Raw genomic sequence first — 22300 nt, forward strand, 5'->3', positions numbered from 1 at the left:
AATATTCGGGGCGCCCAAGGGACGTCATCAAAATCCCATCCAATTCCAAACTGGCACACTTTCCAGTCTGCTGAAGATTCGCACGACCTATATTTTGCAAACTGTGTCATCGGAGATATAACCTATCACTCAATTGTTTTTGCTACGTTTCCTCTTCTTCTTCCTCTGTTCCAAACACTGACCTCTGACCTGGCAGATGACCTGATTTGTTGACGTCTCTCACCATGGTAACTGGCATTGGGTTATATAATGTTGCAATTTTATAGTAGGAGGGATTTATACTCCTGTCTGGATGTATTTGAGTAAGAATCAACAGAGCAGCCCACATGCGAAGGTAAGCATTGTGCATTTGCTTTGCAAATGTTACCTTTCTAGTTATTAATCCATCTACTTTAACATGGTATTTCCCCCTCTATATGTCGACGCGTAGAGGCAAAAGTCCAGTTATAGTGACTAAGTCATTTAAAAAATAAAGTTGATGGTTCTGAGCAAGATAAGGTGGTTGCGCGAGTCCTCTTTGCAGTACCATGAGAATGATTTTAGATTGCTGTTTTCTCGTACGCGTTAAAGACATATCAGAGATCTCAAGATGACAGTCCTTCAAAAGCTTCTTTCTCCATTTCTTGGAAATTCTCGGTTAATAATCAGGTAGCAGGAGAACTGATGTTCTTCCTTCCCTGTGGTGTCCGCCGACCTATTTTGTGACAAATGCTTTTAGGAGGGATTAACTGTTCCAGCTGCTTACGTCACTTAAGCTCGAAGGGTAGATTATCCTAAACTACGATTATCGATTTCTGTCCTTCATAGCGCACTGCTGCATACCCTGGAATCCAAACTCGCTGTCCGGGCCGCAAAAGCCCTTCGCCCGCTGGTGTAAATTACCGCTACGGGGGAGTCTAGCCCGGGGGGAGGTAGTTCTAGGGCCAGCCATCTCCCATCGGGCTCAACTCCCCCGTAGCGGTAATTTAGGCAGGCGGGCGAAGGGCTCTCGGCTGCCGAAGGAAAAAGGCTAACGGCCCGATACTAGTTTGGCATCCAGGGTAACTGCTGCGAGGAATACAGAAGGGTCGATGGAAAAACCAGAAGGCCAATGACCGCCCGAAATTGTCTCCCTCCCTTTCATCATACATCATACGGGTTTTATAGTCATTTTCACGTATTGTGAGTTTTGCTGTCTTTTATAAAAGTCAGATTTAGTCAGCGTGCATCATTATTGTATAGTAATATAAAATCGTGGATCAAACAGATCCAGTTTTGGTCGCTCTACAATCACCGTCTAGTGGAAAGAGGGCCGTACGCCACTACACAAGTCTCTGTACAGTAATGCTTTTGAAGATCCACATGGCTGGAGCACTTAGCTGCAGCTGACGGTCCTTCAAGTATCGCGGTGATCGTGTTATCATGCGCCACAGCTGCAGGAATCCAAGGTAATTATGAGAAATTACCTGTTACTCTTCTGCTATTTACTACGATATGTTCCCGCCAGAATCAACCGTTTTATGTCGATATACAAGTAATGTACGTTGCGTGGCTTAATTTGCATACTCGGCCTGATGAAGCCACCTATCACTACCCGTTCCGTGTATCACAGATTTACATGTATTCCCACACCGGGCAATGGGCAGCTCCTTACTTCGCTCCTCAGTCAGCGATTCTACCTCGAGATGGACAACTCTACATGCTGTTGGAGCACCTCAGGCGGGCCGCCCTGGACACCGGGACCGGCCGGCGGCCTCCGTCGGGATGACCACGACTGGGCCCCGAACAGAAGCAACGATGAGCCGCTTTGGGCTGCAACCGACTTCGACAGATACAACACCACCATGTACCAACTGGACCCAGACGTTCACATGGCTATTGCTATATACCTCACCATTGTTGGTAAGTTGCATGACGTTTATTTTGAGACACAGAGAGAGAAAAGGATGACATAAAAATGCGGAATTTGTGATGTCTACGACGATATTGTTGTTACTCGAGTCCAATAACATGACAGCCTCTGATACCTTTTTGTAATCTACCAAATATACGTATATAAAATTTCCACTGATGATGTTTGGCTCATCCTCCAAAGTACTAGTACTTTTACCATGATTGTGCGCGCTAGATGGCTAATTCTGTTATTCTGTGAAGCGCACCTGTCACGATAGCAAACATACTACCTTACAAATAGGCAAGACACTATAGAATAGACCACCGGCCACGGACAGTGTCTTGTCTACTGATACTGTCTAGCCGGTTGGTGACAACTTTCCTACTGAAATATCTACTTTGAGATTATATCCATTAGGCAACCAAAGATTTGCCGCTAGCTAGTTGGAGCCATGCAAAAAACTATTGATACATGTACCCAATTGTTACCCAATCAAACTGTGCTTGTCCCCCGCCCGGTACGTTGTGTCCCGCCGCATGCGAGCAAACTGGGTAAACAACAGTAACCGTAACAGAATGTGCCTTGATGGGTCACTGCGCCAACCGTCATGTGGGACTGTTTTTGTGGCCGGGCGTCCGAAAACGGCAAACAGAATAATGTCACAGTCTTCCCAATCAACCCCTGCCCGGGGAATAAACCTGTTAGTTTCCCATATCCATCGTGACGTTACGGTTCGTCAGTCTTACTTGTACCGTGCCGTCATGATTAACCACGCGGTACAGGCTGACTTCTTTTATCATCATAATGATCAGGGTCTTTCAACACAACTTGACACAACGTCCTGAAGCAAACTGAAGACGTTGTGATGCATTCCTAATGAGATTTGAACCACTCCCTTGTTAGTGGTCAACAGCTTGACCACTTCCTGTAATTAGTGGTCAACAGCTGGACCACTTCCTGTAATAAACTAATGCAAAATGTCATCCTTACACTGACGCTCAAAATGCATGTCCTCATTAGTATTCCCAATTAGTATCCCAATTAGTATTTACCTCAGCAGTATTCCCTAGCGTGGAGTCCAGCCTTATTAGCATCAGTCCCGTAGGCTAAGTACCTCCAAAACTCGACTGCGTCCTTATAAAGTGTACAAACAACAGTAATTACACTGACGCTCAGTAAAATGATGTCCTGTAGATACAATGCGAGGAAATTCGATAGTTCTCATATTTCTACTATTCCTTAGATCGTAGGTACATGTCCTAATGGGGTAAAGCAGTAATATTCACGATTAAATCCATTAAGAATGTTATGAAACAGTAATATAGGTGATGAATATTATTAAGGTCTCCCAGCCGATTACTTGACAAGTTGACCATCTACTGCACCGGATACAACGAGCGAATAGTGATACTCCATAGATTCTGTCAACAAGGTTAGATTGGTTGTGCTGCTGCACCGATGAAATGGTGGACTATTTCCTGAGGTTGAAACGCTTTCACCCAGGGTTCACCGCGCTGTCCGATAGGAGATGCATGTAGTTCTGAGTGCTAAGTGCTGGTGATCTTCGCTTCTCTGAAAGGCCTTAAATCCTTACACTGTCCGCTCTACACATCGATTACCGCTTTAGCCATGCAATAGTTGGATCAATTTAGAAGTGAATCAAATTCTAAAACGTTCGCGCCTGTGAAGCCCAAACGAGTTAGAATTGAAGCAGGCGATTTTATTTGAGCCCCTCGTGAGCAGAATGTAATTTTGAAAGGTCTTCCACAGAAGCCGTCCTTCTGTATGATGACTGACCTTTGTTGAAGTGAAGGTCATGCTTTGAGACGCAGTTATGCTTGTGGCACGGCCTGATCTTGGGTTCAATTCTGCGTTTGTTCTAAATGATAGTTTGGGCGAACATTGTCATTGATTTATGAGCGATCCATGGTACAAACGAGTTAGAACTGAAGCACTTGATTCTACTTCAATTCCTACTGAGAAGAATGTAAAGCGGGGTCTTTTACCGAAGTTGTGGTTTTGTATTGTAATGAGAAACCGGAAAAATGCTGAAGTTCTCGCTCTACGATGTCGATCTAAAGTGACGCAGTCGCGTGGGCACTTGTATGTTGAAGAGGTCTGTTGTTCGGCAATTGGTTTACTCTTTAAAAGAAGTTGACTTCGTAGAGAAAGAAATTTAACGAAGCCCTGGGTAAAATATAACACGGCGATTCGAACTTGCGACCATTGTTCTTCAGAGAGACCGGCCAGATCTAGAGGCAAACATTTCAAATATCTAATCAAGGTACTTTTTTGGAGATGGATATTGCAATGAGATTATATTTATATGTGTGTGTTAAGATATATCGTCTACCTGTGCCTAGTACATTGGACATTCAATGCGCCGGAAGATTCAGAAGACGCCATAAAATACCACCTTCTAGACAGCTGCATATTTATGTGATGTTTGTGATAGCTGCCAAAGTCACCGTTGTGTTGTTCCAATGGGAGAGGTGGGTGGAAGTGAACAACCTGCCCACTAATAAAACGTGACGTAGATGGCACGCTGCGGTACCGGATCGGGGTTAATCCCTGCGCGGATTGCGTTCATTTTGCGAAGTAAGGGTACTCGGAAGGCCTTTCCTCTAATTAAACTGTCGATGTGTTATTTTATGCTGATGAATAGCGGCATAAAACTGCCAAGGACTCACGGGAGTCAGCTACTAGTCATCCACCAGTCCCTGGGAGTCGTCTGTAGTCAATTAAGTCCGACCATCCCCTTGGGTAGCATGCGTAGTGAGTGACGCAGTTAATTTTTGTGCAATTCCAATCAATAATAACAATAAAGAAGACAAATCGCACAAAAATCCTTGCAACGTCAACTTGTTTAAATTGTATAGATTGCAGACGTGCGCACAGTAGTTGTATTTCAGGATGGTCTGATAAGGAAGCTGCGATTGCGATCTTTTTGGACTGATTCTTGGATATCTGAATGTGATGCATATCGACGAAGATTGCCCCAAAGGGCACACATGTACAAGAGACGTCTTACCAGAAAACCAAAACATGACAGAATCAATATATCAACAATCCTATATTATGGAGATTTCATATTGATGGATGAGTTTTTGAACAACATTTGATTGGACTGCTTATAGTAAGAGCTGTAGACGTGCTCATAATTTTGATATGTCAGTCGCTGAGGGACCGTAAGTTTAATTTGGTTCTAAAAGTTGCTGATTGGATTACAACTGTGTAGGTCGCAGTCCATGTAAAGTCGCATGGTAAAGATGTATGTTATCCATGATTACTTCTACAGATTACAGAGGGTTACATATATCACCAGTTGTCTTTCATGCAGTGTGTACTTTTACTATAAATTTGTTATTGTATAGTATATACTGTATTGATGACCAGTGATGATATGTAATGATGACCAGTGCGCTACATAACTTCTTTCCTTTATTTTACACCCTTTTGTATGATTTTATTTTTGAGGACTACACGATCCATTCACGGTTTCTCATTATGCGTGCACGAGAGTGTGAAAGGAAGGAAACGCGTTTATCCTAGATTGATTAGACTGAGGTCACTTTTCCAAACCGGGGACCGGCCGGGCAGTCTTATGGATCGAAAAGTATTATATAAAAAACAACCAAGCACAAAAAAGTTGAAAATATTAACAATGGGAACTATCTGCGTATATTCATAATATAAATTGTTGATTGTTCGCTAATCCAAACAGCCTGGCCGGGCCCCGGTTTGAAAATGTGACCTCAACATTAGATAAGCTGCATTCCCTTTCTGTACGGTGGCTGTGCGGCGTTTTATCCGTAAATGGATTCGAGCTGCAGCTGCTTTAATGGACCCTGAGTCTCTGAGACATTTCTTGATAAAAACGTCATTATCATGTCTGGCATAAACGAGACACTCTTGCTTCTCTTATCCTTTGAAGGTCTTTCATCTTCAGCTCTTTAGGGTCGTTTTTCTGTTGAATATGTAGGATTCTACCACTTACGCTGGTGACGTGCAATTCAATTACAGCCATATGGACATTTTCTCATCTTTAGACTTTAGATTATGGATACTTTAGAGAATACATATCTCGGTTTCTTGGATTTAATCTGTACGTAGTTCTCTTTGGTCTAAAACATAAGCCACCGCTGTGCCGGCGCCATGCACATTTGTTGTCCAGTGATCTGTGATATTCTGTGAAAGATGACAGAGCTAGATAGAGTGATGTCCTTCAAAGAGAAAGTGGCTCTTTCATACTGCTACAGAAATGTTTACAATTAGTCCTCGCTGATTGCATGTGTCTCCTTTTAAGTTAAAAGGGTTTTCCTTCTATGCGTCAGGTGCCCTGATAAAAGTAAAGGTTCTGAAGACGTGATAATTTTTACCAACTCTTAGGATTTTGGGCTCTCGTCCGAACAATCACCTAAAATTGAGACTGTTGGCCTTATATGATTTGTACAGAGGAGTCTCTCTATAAAAAAACGCCGACTAATATTACTTTAAATAATTATAATGACTAATTGAAGACACTACAGACGTGTCTTTCAGAGGCACTTGAAAATCAAGACAATGACGACAGTAACTTTTTGGATTGTTTTGAAGCCCTAGAGGAGTTTTAAAGTTGTGGAAAGAAGGAAGAAACGTCGTCTTTACGCTAGGTTTAAGCGTGCTTAAATTCCAGTTTTTGTGCCGTGCGTGAGACATGGCTATACAGCTTTAGTTGTGTAAAGTACAGATATTCTCCTGTCATTATACAACACGTCCCATATGTCAGGGAAGGGTCGATAGGGTCAACTTTGCACTCAAAGTCCTTAAGCCGCGCCGATTACATCAATGACCGGGGGCAATGATCAGCGCTGGCCGCCACAGTGCTCCGTGGGTGTCCTGACGTCACCGTGAATAGCTGCTGCCATGTCTGTTGCTATCCTCTAAAAATCCAGGAAATCTATGATCAGGACGTTTCAACCTTTCGACATTGATATCAATGGAACACGAATATGATCATTTTTTTCTCTGTTGGATGATAAGCTCATGGTTCTAATCACCATTCCAATTCAACACCAGAACGTCATTGAGTCTTTACATACAATGTAAGACTTCTTAGTATACACAAGTACAATCCGTCATGCATGTCTATGTCCATGTCGAGCAGCCGAACTAACCGCTGCCACTATCAGGGGTATAAAAGCTAAATTACTTCAAGGTGAATTTGATGGAATAACCGAAAATCATGTAATGTGATATGACTGTAGTGGCAAATATGGGAAGGATTTATCGTGATTTTTTTAATGTGAATCATTCAATCATGTGGATGATCCACAAATGTCTGCAAAGTGGGGCGGAATGATTTTTGAGTGAAAGAAAATGGGGCGTTTATTGTATCAGAAAGCCATAATTTAACGGCCAATGACCAAATAGGGCAAGGGCACATAGAAGATGACCAAAAAATGGTCCCGTGTAGCGTCCGTGATGGCTGGTCATTTAGTACCCCCCCCCCTTCCCCCATTTTACATTAACCTACAATTCTGCCTTTAACATATCTTTAACTGTGGCCAAATCATTTTACATTCCTTGACAAAAAAGTCACATATACATCCGTTAGTGTGTAGGAGAGCGTATCCGGGATAGTTTCCGCTCACTGGATCATGAACAACTAACCCAATAAGATTTCTCACTGCGATTCAATTGATACTTTTTGTCGCAATAAAAAGGGCTTAAATTACACCGCTGGAGACATATGGGAAGATTACAACTGTGGAAAATCGCTGTGCCTTCATCTTGATTGTCAATAAACATTACTGAGAACGCGCGGTACGCGACAGCTGCTTTAATTGTACGGCGGCAAGATGCTTTGATTACTAGTGTCAATACGTTCAACTAATCTGACCAAAGAGGGAAGCAGGAACTTTGTAATTGTAGTTCTGTGATTCTAAGTACGCTTGAAACTTTAAAGAATATTCACGAATCGCATGAAATAAAATATTACACAATTATATAGGCATTAAACGGGCAGTGTAAGTGCAAGTTTAAAGTGTAAACGAACATCCACCACAACATTTTCATCCATGCGACTTCAAGTAAATTTTACAAAAAGGCAGTGACTATAAGCAAGATTGGTAGAGGACCACTTGGAATGCCCGGTACGGATGAAGTTTTGTCTGACAGTGTTTAGTATGCTATATAATCACGTCTGGGCTCGGCATGGTTTAATTTGACACGGATGGTGATGGAACAGCTCACTAAGTGGGCAGCTGCAGAACTGATAATATGATATATTCGCCAATTAAACCTCTAACGGAACCAAGGACTAGTTATCGTATTATTTGATAGGAATGCCCATCCATTTTGATCTTAGAAAATGGACCAAGACAGTTTTTTTTATTTCAACCACGTCATAAAATAGGTCAAATTGCACTGTTATTCTCGAATGACTATGTAACAGGCCCCACGCACAGACGCCACAGGAAGTTCATCACAGTCCAATGAGTCCCTGTGTTCACATCTAGAGTTTTACAGATCGACAGCGTCTCTACTCAAGGCCACCGTACTCCCACGTCTCTTCAATAAACCCCTAATTGCCCTCGTGAGAAAGACTAGACTCAAACTAAACCATACCATACCTTACATCTCATTATCATGTCGGGATGTACGGCTGTAACACCACCTGTGTCATCACCAGCGGGATTTAAGGCAACTGTTGAAACATAAAGTTCACTGTAAATGATTCACCGCCCTTTTCAGATCCGGCGTCAAAGACGTCTCCTGGCACGAAAGGCGAGACTAATCAATGAGCTGATGGTGTCATAGCTTTAGAGGATGCTTGTTTACTAGTAGTGGGATCCTATGAAGAATTGGAAAGCGCGAACTTTACCCTTACTGTTTTGCCATTGAGGTACAATCGTGGCTGGGAATACAGATGATGAGCGCAATCTATGCGTGTGGGTGTCCGTAGAACATTCACAGCAATGAGATCATGCTTCTTTCCCTACACAAGAATGCTTTTCCATCGAGCAACGTTTAATCTCCTTGGAAGCATGTTGTGATATTAAAATCTGGATACAATGGCACAATCGCAAACCTCAAACCGTTAACGTTGTTTCCCACTATATTGTCACCTGTTGTACTTACAAAATAAAGTTACATGTGTGCAAGTGGCCGATACGTCTTGTTGTGGAAAAGGTTGGTTCTGTCACAGCCTGCTCGAAAGTTTTACGGTTTCAAAATCGTCCTACCACCTACGAATAATATGACCGCGCCAACACTGGCAACCAAGGAGCTCCTTGTGGCAACGTAACAATAAGACAAAAAACTGATGAAGGCGACAGCGGTCGTAGAAAATCTTAATCTTTATGTTGGAATAAAGATCAACATTTTACTATGATCACTACCAACACATATGGACTTTCATGATAAGACAAACAGTTGTTATATGTGCTTCGTTGTTTTTCTCTTCCGAAGGTATCGTAGCTGTGGTCGGTAACGGCTTGGCGATCAGCGTGTTTCTGAAAGAGAAGCAGTTCCGCGGGAAGGAGCACAACATCCTGCTGCTGAACCTGGCCGTGTCCGACCTGGCCATCGCCGTGTTCGGCTACTCCTTCACGGTGATCGCCAGCTACGCCCGGCAGTGGCTGTTCGGCCACGTGTGGTGCGTGCTGGACGGCTTCATCTGCTTCACCTGCGCCATGAGCAGCATGAACACGCTCTGTGTCATTAGCGTCTACCGATACATCATCATCTGCAAACCGCAGTATGGTAAGGAATTGTTGTCTCCAGAACCAGAAACATAGAATCATGCATGCTCGTCCACGGGTATCCGGAGCCGTGCCTGGCTGGGTTAAATACGTTATTGGATGTCCGGATCTGGAGAGTCTTCAGAACTGTGCCTGATCCTAATCCTTACACATCCATAGAACTAGATAGGCACGGTCCTGCATATAATTGTAATAGTGTCATGCGTCTTACTGGTGGAACTAACAGGCTAGGCCCGTCTCAAGAAATTGAAGGCTTAGGCATCTCAATGTAAAGTTCTCTTTCCGCTAGGATTTGTGTAATCCTTAATTTTAAAAGTATAAGATGACGTACAATATAGAAGTATGAAAAAGACACACAAACGTCACACAAACTCGTTGGGCGACCTATCACATGCTTGGTTGCTCAGCGGGCGCCTCTAGTGGAAAGTGGGTAGACAGATAAGTAGGTGAGATGCGATGCCTTTAAGTTAGTCTGACACCAACATAATCCACTGCTTAGCTTGAACGACTTGCGAATTCCAGGCACGTGGCACAGCAGATACATGGGGGAAAGAATAGGCATTAATTTCGTTCTAAAAGCCTTTCATTAAAAACTTACTAGTGAATGAATAATTCGCAGGCGACAAAGCCGCGACGTGAATTAAAATAGATTTTTAATGACGGAAGCCTCTTTCATTTCCGCAAGAGTGTTTAAATTCTAATCATTATGACGGAAGTTCTCTTACATCTAGCATATATACTAGTGTACCAGTCTGTCGATTTCAAAGCGCCAGCACTTACGGTTAAAATCTACATCGAGATGCAACTAGGTGACCCAATGCTCATTACGTGTAATGCACAAGTTACTCATTCGCCCTCTGCACTGGCACTTTTGATCCGTCAAAAGATACCAATTACAGATTTATCATGAGTGCTTCTCATGAAGAAAAAAATACGTTAGAAACAGCGTTTGACATCATATGTACATGGTATCTAATAGCCCTTAGTACAGAATTTGACGGTAGACATGCATATGCATGATCTTAATCTTCCAACACTCAGCTACATTGCATGTCTAGCTAGCTATGTGTCTTGCTTAAGAATTTGAGAAGAAAATGTCTACGAATTTGTATTATTTCCATCTTGAAAATGGAAAATGGGTTTATATATTATGTTATTAGACTTAATCTACAATTCATTGAAAGGTACGTACATGAATCAGAGGAATCTATGCCTATGACTTGTGACCAAGGCCCAGAGACAACCTAATCGGTTTTACTTGCCAAATATTTTCACAGCCATAATACATGTTATATAGTGAGGCCAGAAGTTAATCTCCAATGATAGCAATTTCACATGCTCCTGCTCACATGTAACCTCCGGAAACCGCCCTATAATATATCTCCATCTCTCTATGTACGTCATTACAGTCTCTGAGCAGAATGAAATTTAAATCTCATTTGACCTTTCCTGGCGAACTCGCCCGTGTGTCTGTGTTGCATTATCTGTCACCTTACCTGTTACTGAGCCACAATGGTGTACACCCCAAAGTTGTCTAGGAATGTCAGACTACATAATCGAATGTTGGCGGACGACACACGTGCACACACACGCACTTCAAAATTGTAGCGGCCAAAGAATGTCCACAGATGCCGTTTGAGTTTTGAGCAACAATATACCACACAGGAGACCACAGGGAGTCTTCCACTTTATAGTCGATATTAGCTGCCACGAAAATCAAATGCTTCCACAAAAGGGTGGTACAGGAAGACATCTTGTAGCATCTTAAAGGCTTGGCCCCGTGGATGTAAGATAAGATGACTGATGAGTTGCCGTTGATTTATTGACAATTAGTGCGGTTGAAGATACGCGATACAGGAACCGCAAAACACAAATATGTCATTAAGATTATTTTGGTTATCTAATTCATAATGGTTCGTGAAGGCTCGAGAGGGAAGCAACAGTGTTAGTTAGAAGTTACGTTCTTTAAAGGAGTACTAACCTCCAGAAGGAGGTGCTATATTCCGACAGGCATTAATTTTAGGAAGTGAAAAATGTATATTACTTTACAGTATACAATCAAATGCCCATTTTGCGAGCAAGTCTTCAAACGCATCGAATCCAGGACAAACTCTCCAAATACCCTCAAAACTATCCCAGAATACACCACGCTACCCCATTGGTGTCTATGTTTTAAACAGAAAGTTACGTTACAGACCTCATTTCGGGGGCGATAAGAAAAATTCGTGCCGTTTTGTGTTCTTTGGTATCTTACCAACCATTGCCCTTATTGATGTCCTTATCGCCCCTCATTTATGCCGAAAATATTGACGATGAAAAAAACGGCGTAATCTAGTTATCTTTTCCATAAGTGGCGTAATCTAATTATCTGTTCAATTAATACTTACATGCAAATAAGTTGAGAAAATCAAAACACGCAGGATGAAACTAGCGCCCACTGCATTAGACATCCTGATATTATAGTATCCAAGCCACAGGTCAAGCAAAGTAAAGCAAGTCATTTCGCAATAATCAGCATGTCTCCTACCATTTTCGCCGAAAAATGTTTATGTTGACTTGAAGTGTATGAGTATTGCGTAAGCCAGAGTTCCCGGATGTATCGATTGTGGTTCAGCATGGGGGAAAATGATATTGATATCACTTTACAAACATGCGCCGTGCAAGTCGTACAAGCGAAATTATGTAAAAAGTCGGCTAGTTATGTATTCATTGTAGCAGGATGTATCGGAAAATAGCACTTCCTTCTGGAGGTTAGTACTCCTTTAAAGCCGGCGTCACACTGTCAATGACCTTGGGGTGAATTTGACGATTGCCAGAAGGTCATAGAATTTCCGAGTCGCCAGAGAATGGAGCCTATTTTTCGCCTGATAATTCACCCTGACACTTCGGACGGGGCTCGGTGACCTGCGAACATAGGACACCGGTCGTACCACTACCGAAATTGTCTTTTACAGTTCGCAAGACTCATGGGGGTGAACTACTTTCTGCTGTGTGATGCCGGCTTCAGGGATATTCGAGCCCGGTGGGGGGGGGGGCAGATTGATTCGTCAAACTCCATATCAAAGACTCAAACCACGCAGCTAAAGTTACATCTTCGGTGTTCGTAAGTTGTAAGTGGCAATTTTGTTGATTCGTGACTAGAATTGTGGTAGTACCACTAACCATTGAGTGTATGCCATGCGGGGAAAGTTTAACGACCCTACTCACTGTAGGCCACCTTCCCGGTCAGGGAGCGGTTTTAGGAAGACGAAAAATGTGTTCACCGCACGTACGGCCCGCATAACATTCGGACAATATGTCTCCGAGAAAATGGCATTGCCTTCCTTGCGATGAGGAGAATTAAGGTTTGCTGTAGTACAGAGGAGCAAAGTGCTAATGTGCTATGTAGGACGCAGGTGTCCACCTGTTAATAGTGCCTCGATGTTAGTGACAGAATCCTGAACACCTCTACACGGCGATCGTTGAGCGACCGTGCAGCGACCGAAATCGCATTTGTGTAACCCTTAATTTCATGATTGGAATATGAGGCAAATGTGAAAGTATGATTTAAAAGTCTAAAAAGACAACAAAACACACAAACAGTATCTATGAAATTCGTCAAGCCATGGAGGCTAATTCAGCAATCTGTCAATATGTCACTTAGCCTCTAAACTGTAGAATCTAGTCCGAAACCCCCACCACTGTATAATGTTGTTGTTTTCAAACCCACAGCCTGTAGACTGACCCAGAGCTTCACCGTGCACGTTATCGTGGGGATCTGGGTGTACGCCCTGGTCTGGACCGTGCCGCCGCTGTTTGGGTGGAGTTCGTACAGCATGCTGCCGTTCGGTAAGGACCCGGTCACATACGTTGTACGTTTTCTGAATAGCCGTGCTTGTGTCCTGAGAAATCTAGCTGTTACAGAAAAGGCTGCCTTATATCCATCTCGGCCGTTGGTTCTGTCACAGTCTGCTTGGAAACATAAAATCCTACGACAACCTATGATGACTGTAACCGCCGCCAGAAACAGCTTTTCATAATGGCATTCTTTCTTTCCAGTAATTTGACATAAAAACGTTGGTTTAGAAGATGAACACATATCTTCTTGGTTTAGAAGATCAACACGCGCAGTGTGTGGAACAGTGCTAGGAAAAAGCAAGGAGCAAGTTATTCGCTTGGATTCACGATTCGGCATCATCGACATTATCTGACTACCACAGACTAGGCCGATAATTGGAAGCTTATATAAACAGCGCTGGTACCCTTTCGGCAGTGATTAGCTGCTGGCAAGGCAAGCTTGTCCGTACTGAAAAACGAGGTCATATGCCTCCCACGCACTTACTCCCACCTCTTTACATAACACCCCTTTCCAGTACATGCTGCGACAGATGAGAGACTGAATATGTGACAGATTGCTTGTCGAATTTCATAAATTAATAATTTTTTTCACGTTTTGTGTGTATTGTTATCTTATAACTCATGCACAAACATCGTGAATCATATTCCAATTATCAAATCAAGGGTAACACAAATCTAATTTTGGTCTCTAAGCGCGCGTACGGTCGCTTAGTAATTGTCGTCTCTTGGAAAGGGAGCCTAAAGATTTTCCCTAAGTACCCAGTCTTGCCGTGGCGATGTGTACTTTTACCATTTCTCTGAGAAGATAAATGGTCGGAATTACCAGGCCTGTCGTGTGCGGCGAGATCAGCAATGATCAGCAAGGGTCAAACACCAATTGCGCAATCACTTAGGAGAAGATTTACGGGCGAAAGGTCTCGCGTGGTTTGAATTAGATTCCCTTCATTTGTAGTGAATTCAAGCTCACTATAGAAGCTTTCAAGTCTTTATTGTGAAACTGCTTGAATAGAACATAGCGAGGTGTAGTACATTGCTCGTAGCTAGCTTCGCCTGCCTGATTAGGTTTTAACGTCACTTGGGTTTGATCTGTTCATGGTTGCTTTATGCTAAACTCGTCAACGGACGTCAGTATCTTTATTTCATGGTTTTTTAACCGGACGGGCACGTGTACATAGATAAAAGGTCTTCGCTTTAAATCCAGCTTTTGAAAGTGAAACCGTCTATACTGACATATACATCTGAAGACTGCAGTTGGCATATTCCGGTTATGTTTGGAAAAGGCAAGGGATTGCAGAAACACATTGTCAAGATTTCTGAATTGTATTCGAACTTGTGTTACAAATTAAAAGCACGACAACAGAAGGAACACAAAAATAAGTTTGATTCAGTCTGGGCTTTGCTGTTTGTGTAACGGGGGAAAGAATTCTGCATTCTACTAGTCGGTGCTTTGGGAACAGTAATGCTTCCTGGATATCGTCACAGTGACAGCGACTTCTGAACAGTCTACGTTCGTGTACTGAAATGTTAATACTTCCTTTAGGAACGTCCTGCGCCATAGACTGGTACGTGTCGAGCGTGTCTGACGCCCTGTACGTCTCCCTGTGTCTGCTGGGTTGTTACGTCCTACACATCACCGTCATGGCGTTCTGCTACATCCGGGTCATCCGGCGGATGGATTCCATGCGATTCGCCGCCCTGGCCAGCGAAGAGGCGCGACAAGTCGTGAAGAAGGACAAAAGGAAGAACATCATCGTAAGGCGCTTCGCGCTTCACTCTGATAGAAACGGGTCTGTCCTTGGTGCTAGACACCCCCCCCACACACACACACACACAGACACAACAGAACTGTCCCTGGTGCTGAACATTGTGCTGAACACCATACAGGCCCGTTCCTAGTGTTGAATGGCATATCCGAACACAAATAGAAATACATTTGTACCTCAAATTTCTTTCAACGTATGACTTAACCAACTGGGAAAATATTTGAGGAATGGGACAAAAAGGACTAACACAGTTAAAGAGGTAGTACAGGCAAGTGAATTGTAGGTAACGAGTGCACCTTTACCAACAGATGTAACGTTACATGTTAATTGCCCACAGATGTGCCTCTCCATGGTGGTGGCCTTCCTCGCCGTGTGGACGCCGTACGCCGTCTCCTCGACCTGGGCCATATTCCAGCGCCACCTGCCGATCATGGCCCTTTTCATCCCCACCATGTGCGCCAAGTCGTCCTGCATGCTCAACCCCATCATCTACACTGCATTCAACCAACGGTTCCGCAAGGCGGCGCTGCGCGTCGTGAAGGGGGCGGCTGCTCACGCACGGATCGTGCCCGTGGGCTGGGGACACCGGAGCGACGCCGCCGTGAGCAGGGCCAACACCTCGCGCGAGAATCGCTTTCAGGCGTACCTTCCCGAGGATATCAGCATGGCGACCATTGGTTACAGAGATAACCTGGTGTAAATCCATTTAGTAAAAGTAAGACATCACTGAATTTTGGGCTCCCTTCCTTCTGAAACTACACAGTACACTGCACTTATTTCAAACAGCAGACTACAACCTAAGGAATGGGCACTGTCAGGGGTGCTTCTGCTGGTTTTCAAGTGTCTTTTGACTCAGCCTCCAAATCTGGCCATGCCGGGTAAATTCACATTATTTTGTTAACAAATCTTAACATCAACTTGATCAAGCCTTTCTAGAAAAATAAACACCAGGTTTGAAAGCATTGGCTTGAATGATGCTGTATACCTGATGCCTACCTCAAAATATCTCCAGTGTAAAAATTGTACATTCGAAACGTAGGGCTGGTCCTTACAAGATATCTACTTCTACATTATATCTAATGGCTAAATATTTGAATGTGTGTTGATTTTGTAGTGCATGTGTTGCACAAAAAAAAATGTTTACATTCATGTCATCAACGTGATTGAATATCTTATGAATATGTACATACATATACTTATCAGTGACTTATATATATCTATATATTTAAGCTGTGATGTTTTGTGGTATGTAGTAACATTTCTCACTGTATCCACTTTATTATTTTAATTGGTATTGTGTGTTTGTAGCAACTTGTTAACCTACAAGTATTGTCAGCAGCCACTCAGGGGTGGTTGCTCTAGACCAGGGTCTGTTGGTTGGTGCATGTACATGTGGTAATAGATTTATACATGTAGGTTATACACTACATAATAATCACAGAATAATAGACCAAACACAGAGTAACATTTAAAGTATACATTTAATTCCATTTGCATGTAATAATCTAATATACACCTTAATTCCCGAGAAACATGCTTCAACATATCTACAAAGGATGCACACAGTCTATAAACTTGCCTCATTGAAACACAAGGCTCACTTAGTGTCCTGCTATAATCTTTATCTGTAAAGTACAACTGCCCCTCAGCATAACACACCAGCTGTATCATATCATATAATATCATAACTATTGTTGTACATGTGATAGGCCTTCACCTTGAACTCCACAGCTCTCTGAGAAATATTTTGCTTCCTGTCATATGTTGTGTCAAATGCCATATACTAGTACATGTACTTATTTTTCCTATCAGCAAGAAGAGCAGAAATAAAGAGTACCTGTACTGTATAACACAACAAACTTGTCTTCTCTGACAGAAGTCTGACTTTTACAAACCCCAGTCTTTAGTTTTACAACAGTATTTCGCTATTACAACATAACTTTCTGCCATGAAATCTGAGCTCAGCAGCAGCCTTTTGGTCCACAGCAGGATGACTCCTTCTCTAGTGGTCCTTCAAAAGGATTTGTTGGAACTCCCTGGAGGGAAACATAAGGGTTCATTAGTGTGTTACTCTAACTGTATGAACAGCAATGCTGATATGTTTTGATACACAAACATTAGTGGTATCTAGTTGACCATCCATAGGCATGCATGATGTATACAAGAAGTCCTTCTAGAAGTGGTAGAAAACAAAAGAGACATAATTGTGAACTTGGACAGTTCTTGTCTGTGCTAACTGTAAAATTCTTAACTGAGTTGAGCACCAAACCTCAAGGCAATGCTATTCTAATACCTTGGCTCCTGAACAGCACAGTTCTGGGTCTGCTTTGGTTTTCTTACTGGCAGGTCTGACAGTAAAGTCATCAGCAAATCTGGACTCTTGGAGGATGGCAGACAACTCAGGGTCAACCTCTACAACTTGCCCTTCCTGCACAGACAAGCATACAAATTGCAATTGTATCTGACACAATGTCAATGATACGAAATGGCTTGGAAAATTTACAGAATCTGTACTATATGTTTAGGTATTTGTTAGGTTATTTTTCTAATCAGGATTAATCACACCAAAAAATAAATAGCAACCAAAGAAATACGTAAGCTGTACTTAAATAAGATGATATACACGAACCTGGAAGGTGCAATGTGCATCAAACTTCAGGCTTGTCTCATGCCCAGTGACAGAGCCATTGTAGATCACCTGTGCTGCCTCCTTAACAGTGTTCAGTGGAAGCTTGAACAGCCGGTATGTCACTGATACAAACTTGATGTCCCCTGAAGATCAAAAGTAGCACAAGTAGTGATGTGTGTTTTATAGACAAGTAACATGCTGAGCACCATACACAAGACAACAGGCCTGTCCTTAGTCCTGAACGCCATCCACACACACAAGTCAATAAACAGAACAAAATAAACAATAAAGATGATGGACTGTTGTGACCGTTGTATATTGTGTTGTATCACTATTTTAATGATTCTGCTTTTCTTGTGTGTACACTTTCCTGTCACAACAATCATACTTCTGATCATGCTTCCTTGTCCATCCCCTTCTTACTTTTGGTATGTTCCTTGATAAATTAATAAATGCTTTAAGTTCGGACATGCCTTACCTACAAGGTCCTTCATGGGCTTGTTGTCGTCCAAGTTGACCAGTCCTGCACTGACCAGTCTGGGCGTGCAGAAGCCAACCTCCTTAGCCAGTCTGATTAGGTCCTCCCACCACAGGGCACCAGCAAGGCACTCTCCTGGACAGCAGGGAATCACTCGAACAATCACATATCAAATCAAATTAAACTTAATATAAAATGCAAGATTCCTTGTCCCATGTTGTATATCAGTCTATTGGTCCTTCCATTCATCAGTCCATTCATCTCTCTATCCATCCCTTTACTTTAGTCAATGTCTTCCTAAATTAACATACCTACTCACTAAGGACAAATCTTTTTGTCCACAATAAGCTTTACACAATCATTAAGCAGTGAACTGTAGCACGAGTGACTGACCCCACATGACCTTGTCCTTCCGGATGTGTTCAGGCACGTCTCTGTCAGCGTAGATGTCACTGAAGTACAGCTCCCCTCCAGGCTGGGCAGGAGAGCATCAGAAACATTTTCAAAGAAACCTTGTACATGTATATACATGTACATCAGATTGAACTTGAAGACATTTTCAATCCATAATCATCATCTACTCATACTAAAATTTGAGCCAGGTACATATAAGTATAACCTTTTATTAACAAGAGTCTGGGGGTTATACATGTACATATGTATAAACCCGTCACCCTGAAATATTCATTTAGTGTGTTTGAGAGGGCTTTAGCGCAGCCCTTCCCCCCCCCCTCGAATGCACAGTAAATGGTAATATATCCTAAACTTCAGGTTTACTGTTACCTTGAGTACCCTGTACCCCTCCCTGAGGACAGCTGCCTTGTCCGGGGACAGGTTGACCACACAGTTGGACACAATGATGTCGAAGGTGTCATCCTGCAGCCCAGCCTCCCCCAGCCTCTCAATGTAACCCTTCACAAACTCTGTGTTTGCTGTGGAGTAGCCAAACTTGTCCCTGTGGTAGTCCACATACTGTCTGGCTACATCCAGCTGAACATGGGAGGGATATATTGGAACATGTTAAACTGCAGTTGAAAACTTTGACTGTTGCCTTAATGAAGAGGTATGCCAGATGCCTACCAGGAAAAATTAATGTTGTGTTCAGTCCTGAAAAAATATGATCGTTAGGTCTCCTATAACTATAAACATTCAAAAAGTGTATGTTGGGAAATAATTCTAATTTTCCACAATTGCAACCATTTGTTGCCCTACTTGTACTGATGTTTAGGGGTGTAGACTGTACCTGTTCATCTGTCATGTCTATGCCGGTGACGTGGCCCTTCTCCCCGACCAGTTTTGCGAGAGCGAAGCAGTCATGGCCGGTTCCACTTCCCAAGTCCAACACACAGGCACCCTCTAGGCACTCCGGCACCACCAGCCCACAACCATAGTACCTGCCATGGGGAGAGGTCAGTGTGTAAATAACACTGCGGCAGTGCCATTCAGTTTCACATACAAAACTACAACACAAAACTACAAATTAAACTATGATTAATTGCGCAGTGAGAACACACATTTGTTACAATGTATATTCTGTCTGATCTGCAGGACTGTAGTAGCCTGGGTGCCATCCAATTTTTAAATAATTCGACCAGGCTCTTTTTTTTTTGAGCAGCAAGTGCAAGGACCTCAGTAACAAATAGACACCCAGATTAGGCCTGTACTACAAATTAGTACAATTTGAGCTTCTGGTGAACAAATAAAGGTTCAAACAAACAAAAAAACAGTTGATTGAATTTCATGTCTTTACCTGGCAGCTACCTCGGGGTGGACTGCTGACAGTGCCTGTCTGACGTGTGCTGGTATTTTGGACGGCATCATGAGGCAAGCCTTGGTCTCCAGGTCTTTCTGGGTCTTCACCTTCTTCCCATAGTACTCCTTTACCTCATCATGGATCTTGTCTGCACCTGAGAAATTTTTTCATTGATTGATTGATCTTTGGTACACATGTGTGGTACCTTCAGCTGAAAAGGACTGATATTTCAAGGGGCCCGAGAGAAATAAGCAATAAGAAATAAGTTGAGAATAATTGTTGATTTTCTTTCCATTTCGAAACGTTCAAAAAAAAGATGGAGGAGAAAGGTTGTACATACGTATACATTTACATTTCAACCCTGCAGAGACTTGATTGCAATCTGTCGGATTCTGTCCCAAACTGGGGGCGCTTACATTAATTGGGCATCAATCTACTTGTAGTGTAGAATTGAAGTGGTTACTTTCTATATGTCATCCTTCTTGCTCCCAGTCAGTCTTTATAAGGATCATAACATCTGTATTGTATAAATGTATAATCAATCAAGGAAACATTTGTATGATGTCTCAATCTTGCGACATAGTGTTCTCAGGTAGGTATTTACATGTACATAAGCCATGACACTAACAACTTATATCCAGTAAAATATTCCCTCTATCCAGACCTTACCTTGTCCATTTGCACTGCAGCCATCCTGTGTACTACAGCAACTCGACATAATGCTACACAATGGTCTGTCCTTGGTGCTGTCAATCACAGTGTTATCTGTTCAGGATGGACAACAAGACAGTCTCCATAAAACATGTGCAGCATCCCTGGTGGGTCGCATACTCGCATTTCTATTAAAATACATGATTAAGACAGCCCTATTGCTGACTGAATGCCATATTACTATTCCACTGCATAATGAACAAACACAATTGCTAGGGTTATTATCACTTTCTGTATCATTCAACTAGTACAACCTGTTAACTACATCCCCTCAGGGTGACACAGCACCTTTGTTAGGCCTGGCCAGAAGTTGGCTTGTAATTTGCAGAACAAATTTGACAACTTGCCTGGAGCCATGACAGGCTCACCAGTGAGTGATTAATCGTGAACTCACCCATGACCTATTTTCATGAAACACAAAGCTAGGGCGGTTCAGCTATGATGGCTTGAAGCACTTTCAAAACTTTCAGGTCCAGGCTACATCATCAAAAACTGCCTTTGATTTGAAGCATATATTTGAATCTCCGTCATTGATTGAAGACATTGATTGCAGAGAACTGTCTAAAATTGAAAATGATGCTGCTAGGAACATTCTTTTTCCAAACATTTTAACTTTTCGATCAACTGAAACTGTGACAGGCAAATACAGTAACTGTAATTAATTAGTGCGTGTAAAAATTGCCTGTGAAGTTACTGAATGCAGAAAAACTGGCAAGTTATTTCGAGGACCAGCTGTCGAGATCAATATGGTCTATCGGTCTAGGGTAAGATTACATACTAGTACAAGGCAACGCACTAAGCCAGGTTTGATGTAACGTTATATTGGGATTGTAGCTTTATTGAGTCCGAGGAGTTTAAAATCTTTGTTGTCTAAGATAAAATATTCCGAGATCGAGAGGATGCCCCCCTCCCCCATCACGACTAGTACTAGTATAGTCACATACTACAGCTACATGCTTTACGAAATATCGGACATTCATTGACAAAAAACACAAACATAACAGCTGTTTTCCGAACACGCTGTTTACAAACACTTTGACTTGTTTGGAAGAATAATTTGTAAGTTACAGTACCTGTTCCTCCTCACCCGGTGCACCACGTAGCTGGACCAGGATGCAGGCCGTGAATGGTTTTTCATCTGATGTTTTGTATTACTCCGCCGGCATGGCCGGTGGAAATAGTTCTCAACTTGCTTTGTGGCCCTTGCCATTTTGGTCCTGTTTCATTTGATACTGGTAGCATTTTAAAATTCAAATATCGATATGGTGCTTATTATACTGGAGAATATATAATGCCCTTGGTCTAATTGTAAAAAGTTTGGTTCACAATTCTACTAGTACATAAACGGGAAAGTTAACTCCTGTGCATGGCCCTATTATAAATAATGCTATCATGGAAGCTTCAAGGACGATGCTATGAATATAGATTTTACCCGGCATCATGCACATCAGATATGCAATTATCACATGTTCAAAGAAATTTACTATATGCACGTTTCTGTGAAAATCATT

At 42.4% G+C, this 22300-nt stretch overlaps 2 protein-coding genes across 3 annotated transcripts; one reads left to right on the plus strand and one right to left on the minus strand.

The window, feature by feature from the left end:
- The first annotated feature begins 1343 nt into the window (after positions 1-1343).
- LOC109462968 (visual pigment-like receptor peropsin) lies at positions 1344-16247 on the plus strand. The gene is made up of 6 exons (XM_019759614.1): positions 1344-1427; positions 1646-1881; positions 9326-9619; positions 13330-13446; positions 14996-15207; positions 15556-16247. The coding sequence occupies exons 1-6, from the start codon at positions 1402-1404 to the stop codon at positions 15916-15918; spliced, it is 1248 nt and encodes a 415-aa protein (XP_019615173.1). The 5' UTR covers positions 1344-1401; the 3' UTR covers positions 15919-16247.
- Positions 16248-16685: 438 nt separating this feature from the next.
- Positions 16686-21952, minus strand: LOC109462967 (arsenite methyltransferase-like). 2 transcript variants are annotated; one of them, XM_019759613.1, is made up of 10 exons: positions 21863-21952; positions 20748-20843; positions 20076-20226; positions 19569-19719; positions 19109-19315; positions 18719-18800; positions 18326-18460; positions 17848-17990; positions 17512-17646; positions 16686-17254 (listed from the first exon to the last, which is right to left on the minus strand). In XM_019759613.1, exons 2-10 carry the CDS (start codon positions 20794-20796, stop codon positions 17180-17182), a joined length of 1128 nt encoding a protein of 375 aa, XP_019615172.1. In that variant the 5' UTR covers positions 20797-20843; positions 21863-21952; the 3' UTR covers positions 16686-17179. The 2 variants fall into 2 exon arrangements, with proteins under 2 accessions (XP_019615172.1, XP_019615171.1); XM_019759612.1 differs by having other exon boundaries at positions 20076-20232.
- Positions 21953-22300: the final 348 nt, after the last annotated feature.

The sequence above is a fragment of the Branchiostoma belcheri genome, unplaced genomic scaffold (assembly GCF_001625305.1).
Source record: "Branchiostoma belcheri isolate BF01 breed outbred unplaced genomic scaffold, Haploidv18h27 scaffold120, whole genome shotgun sequence".
In the NCBI taxonomy this organism is placed as follows: Eukaryota; Metazoa; Chordata; class Leptocardii; order Amphioxiformes; family Branchiostomatidae; genus Branchiostoma; species Branchiostoma belcheri.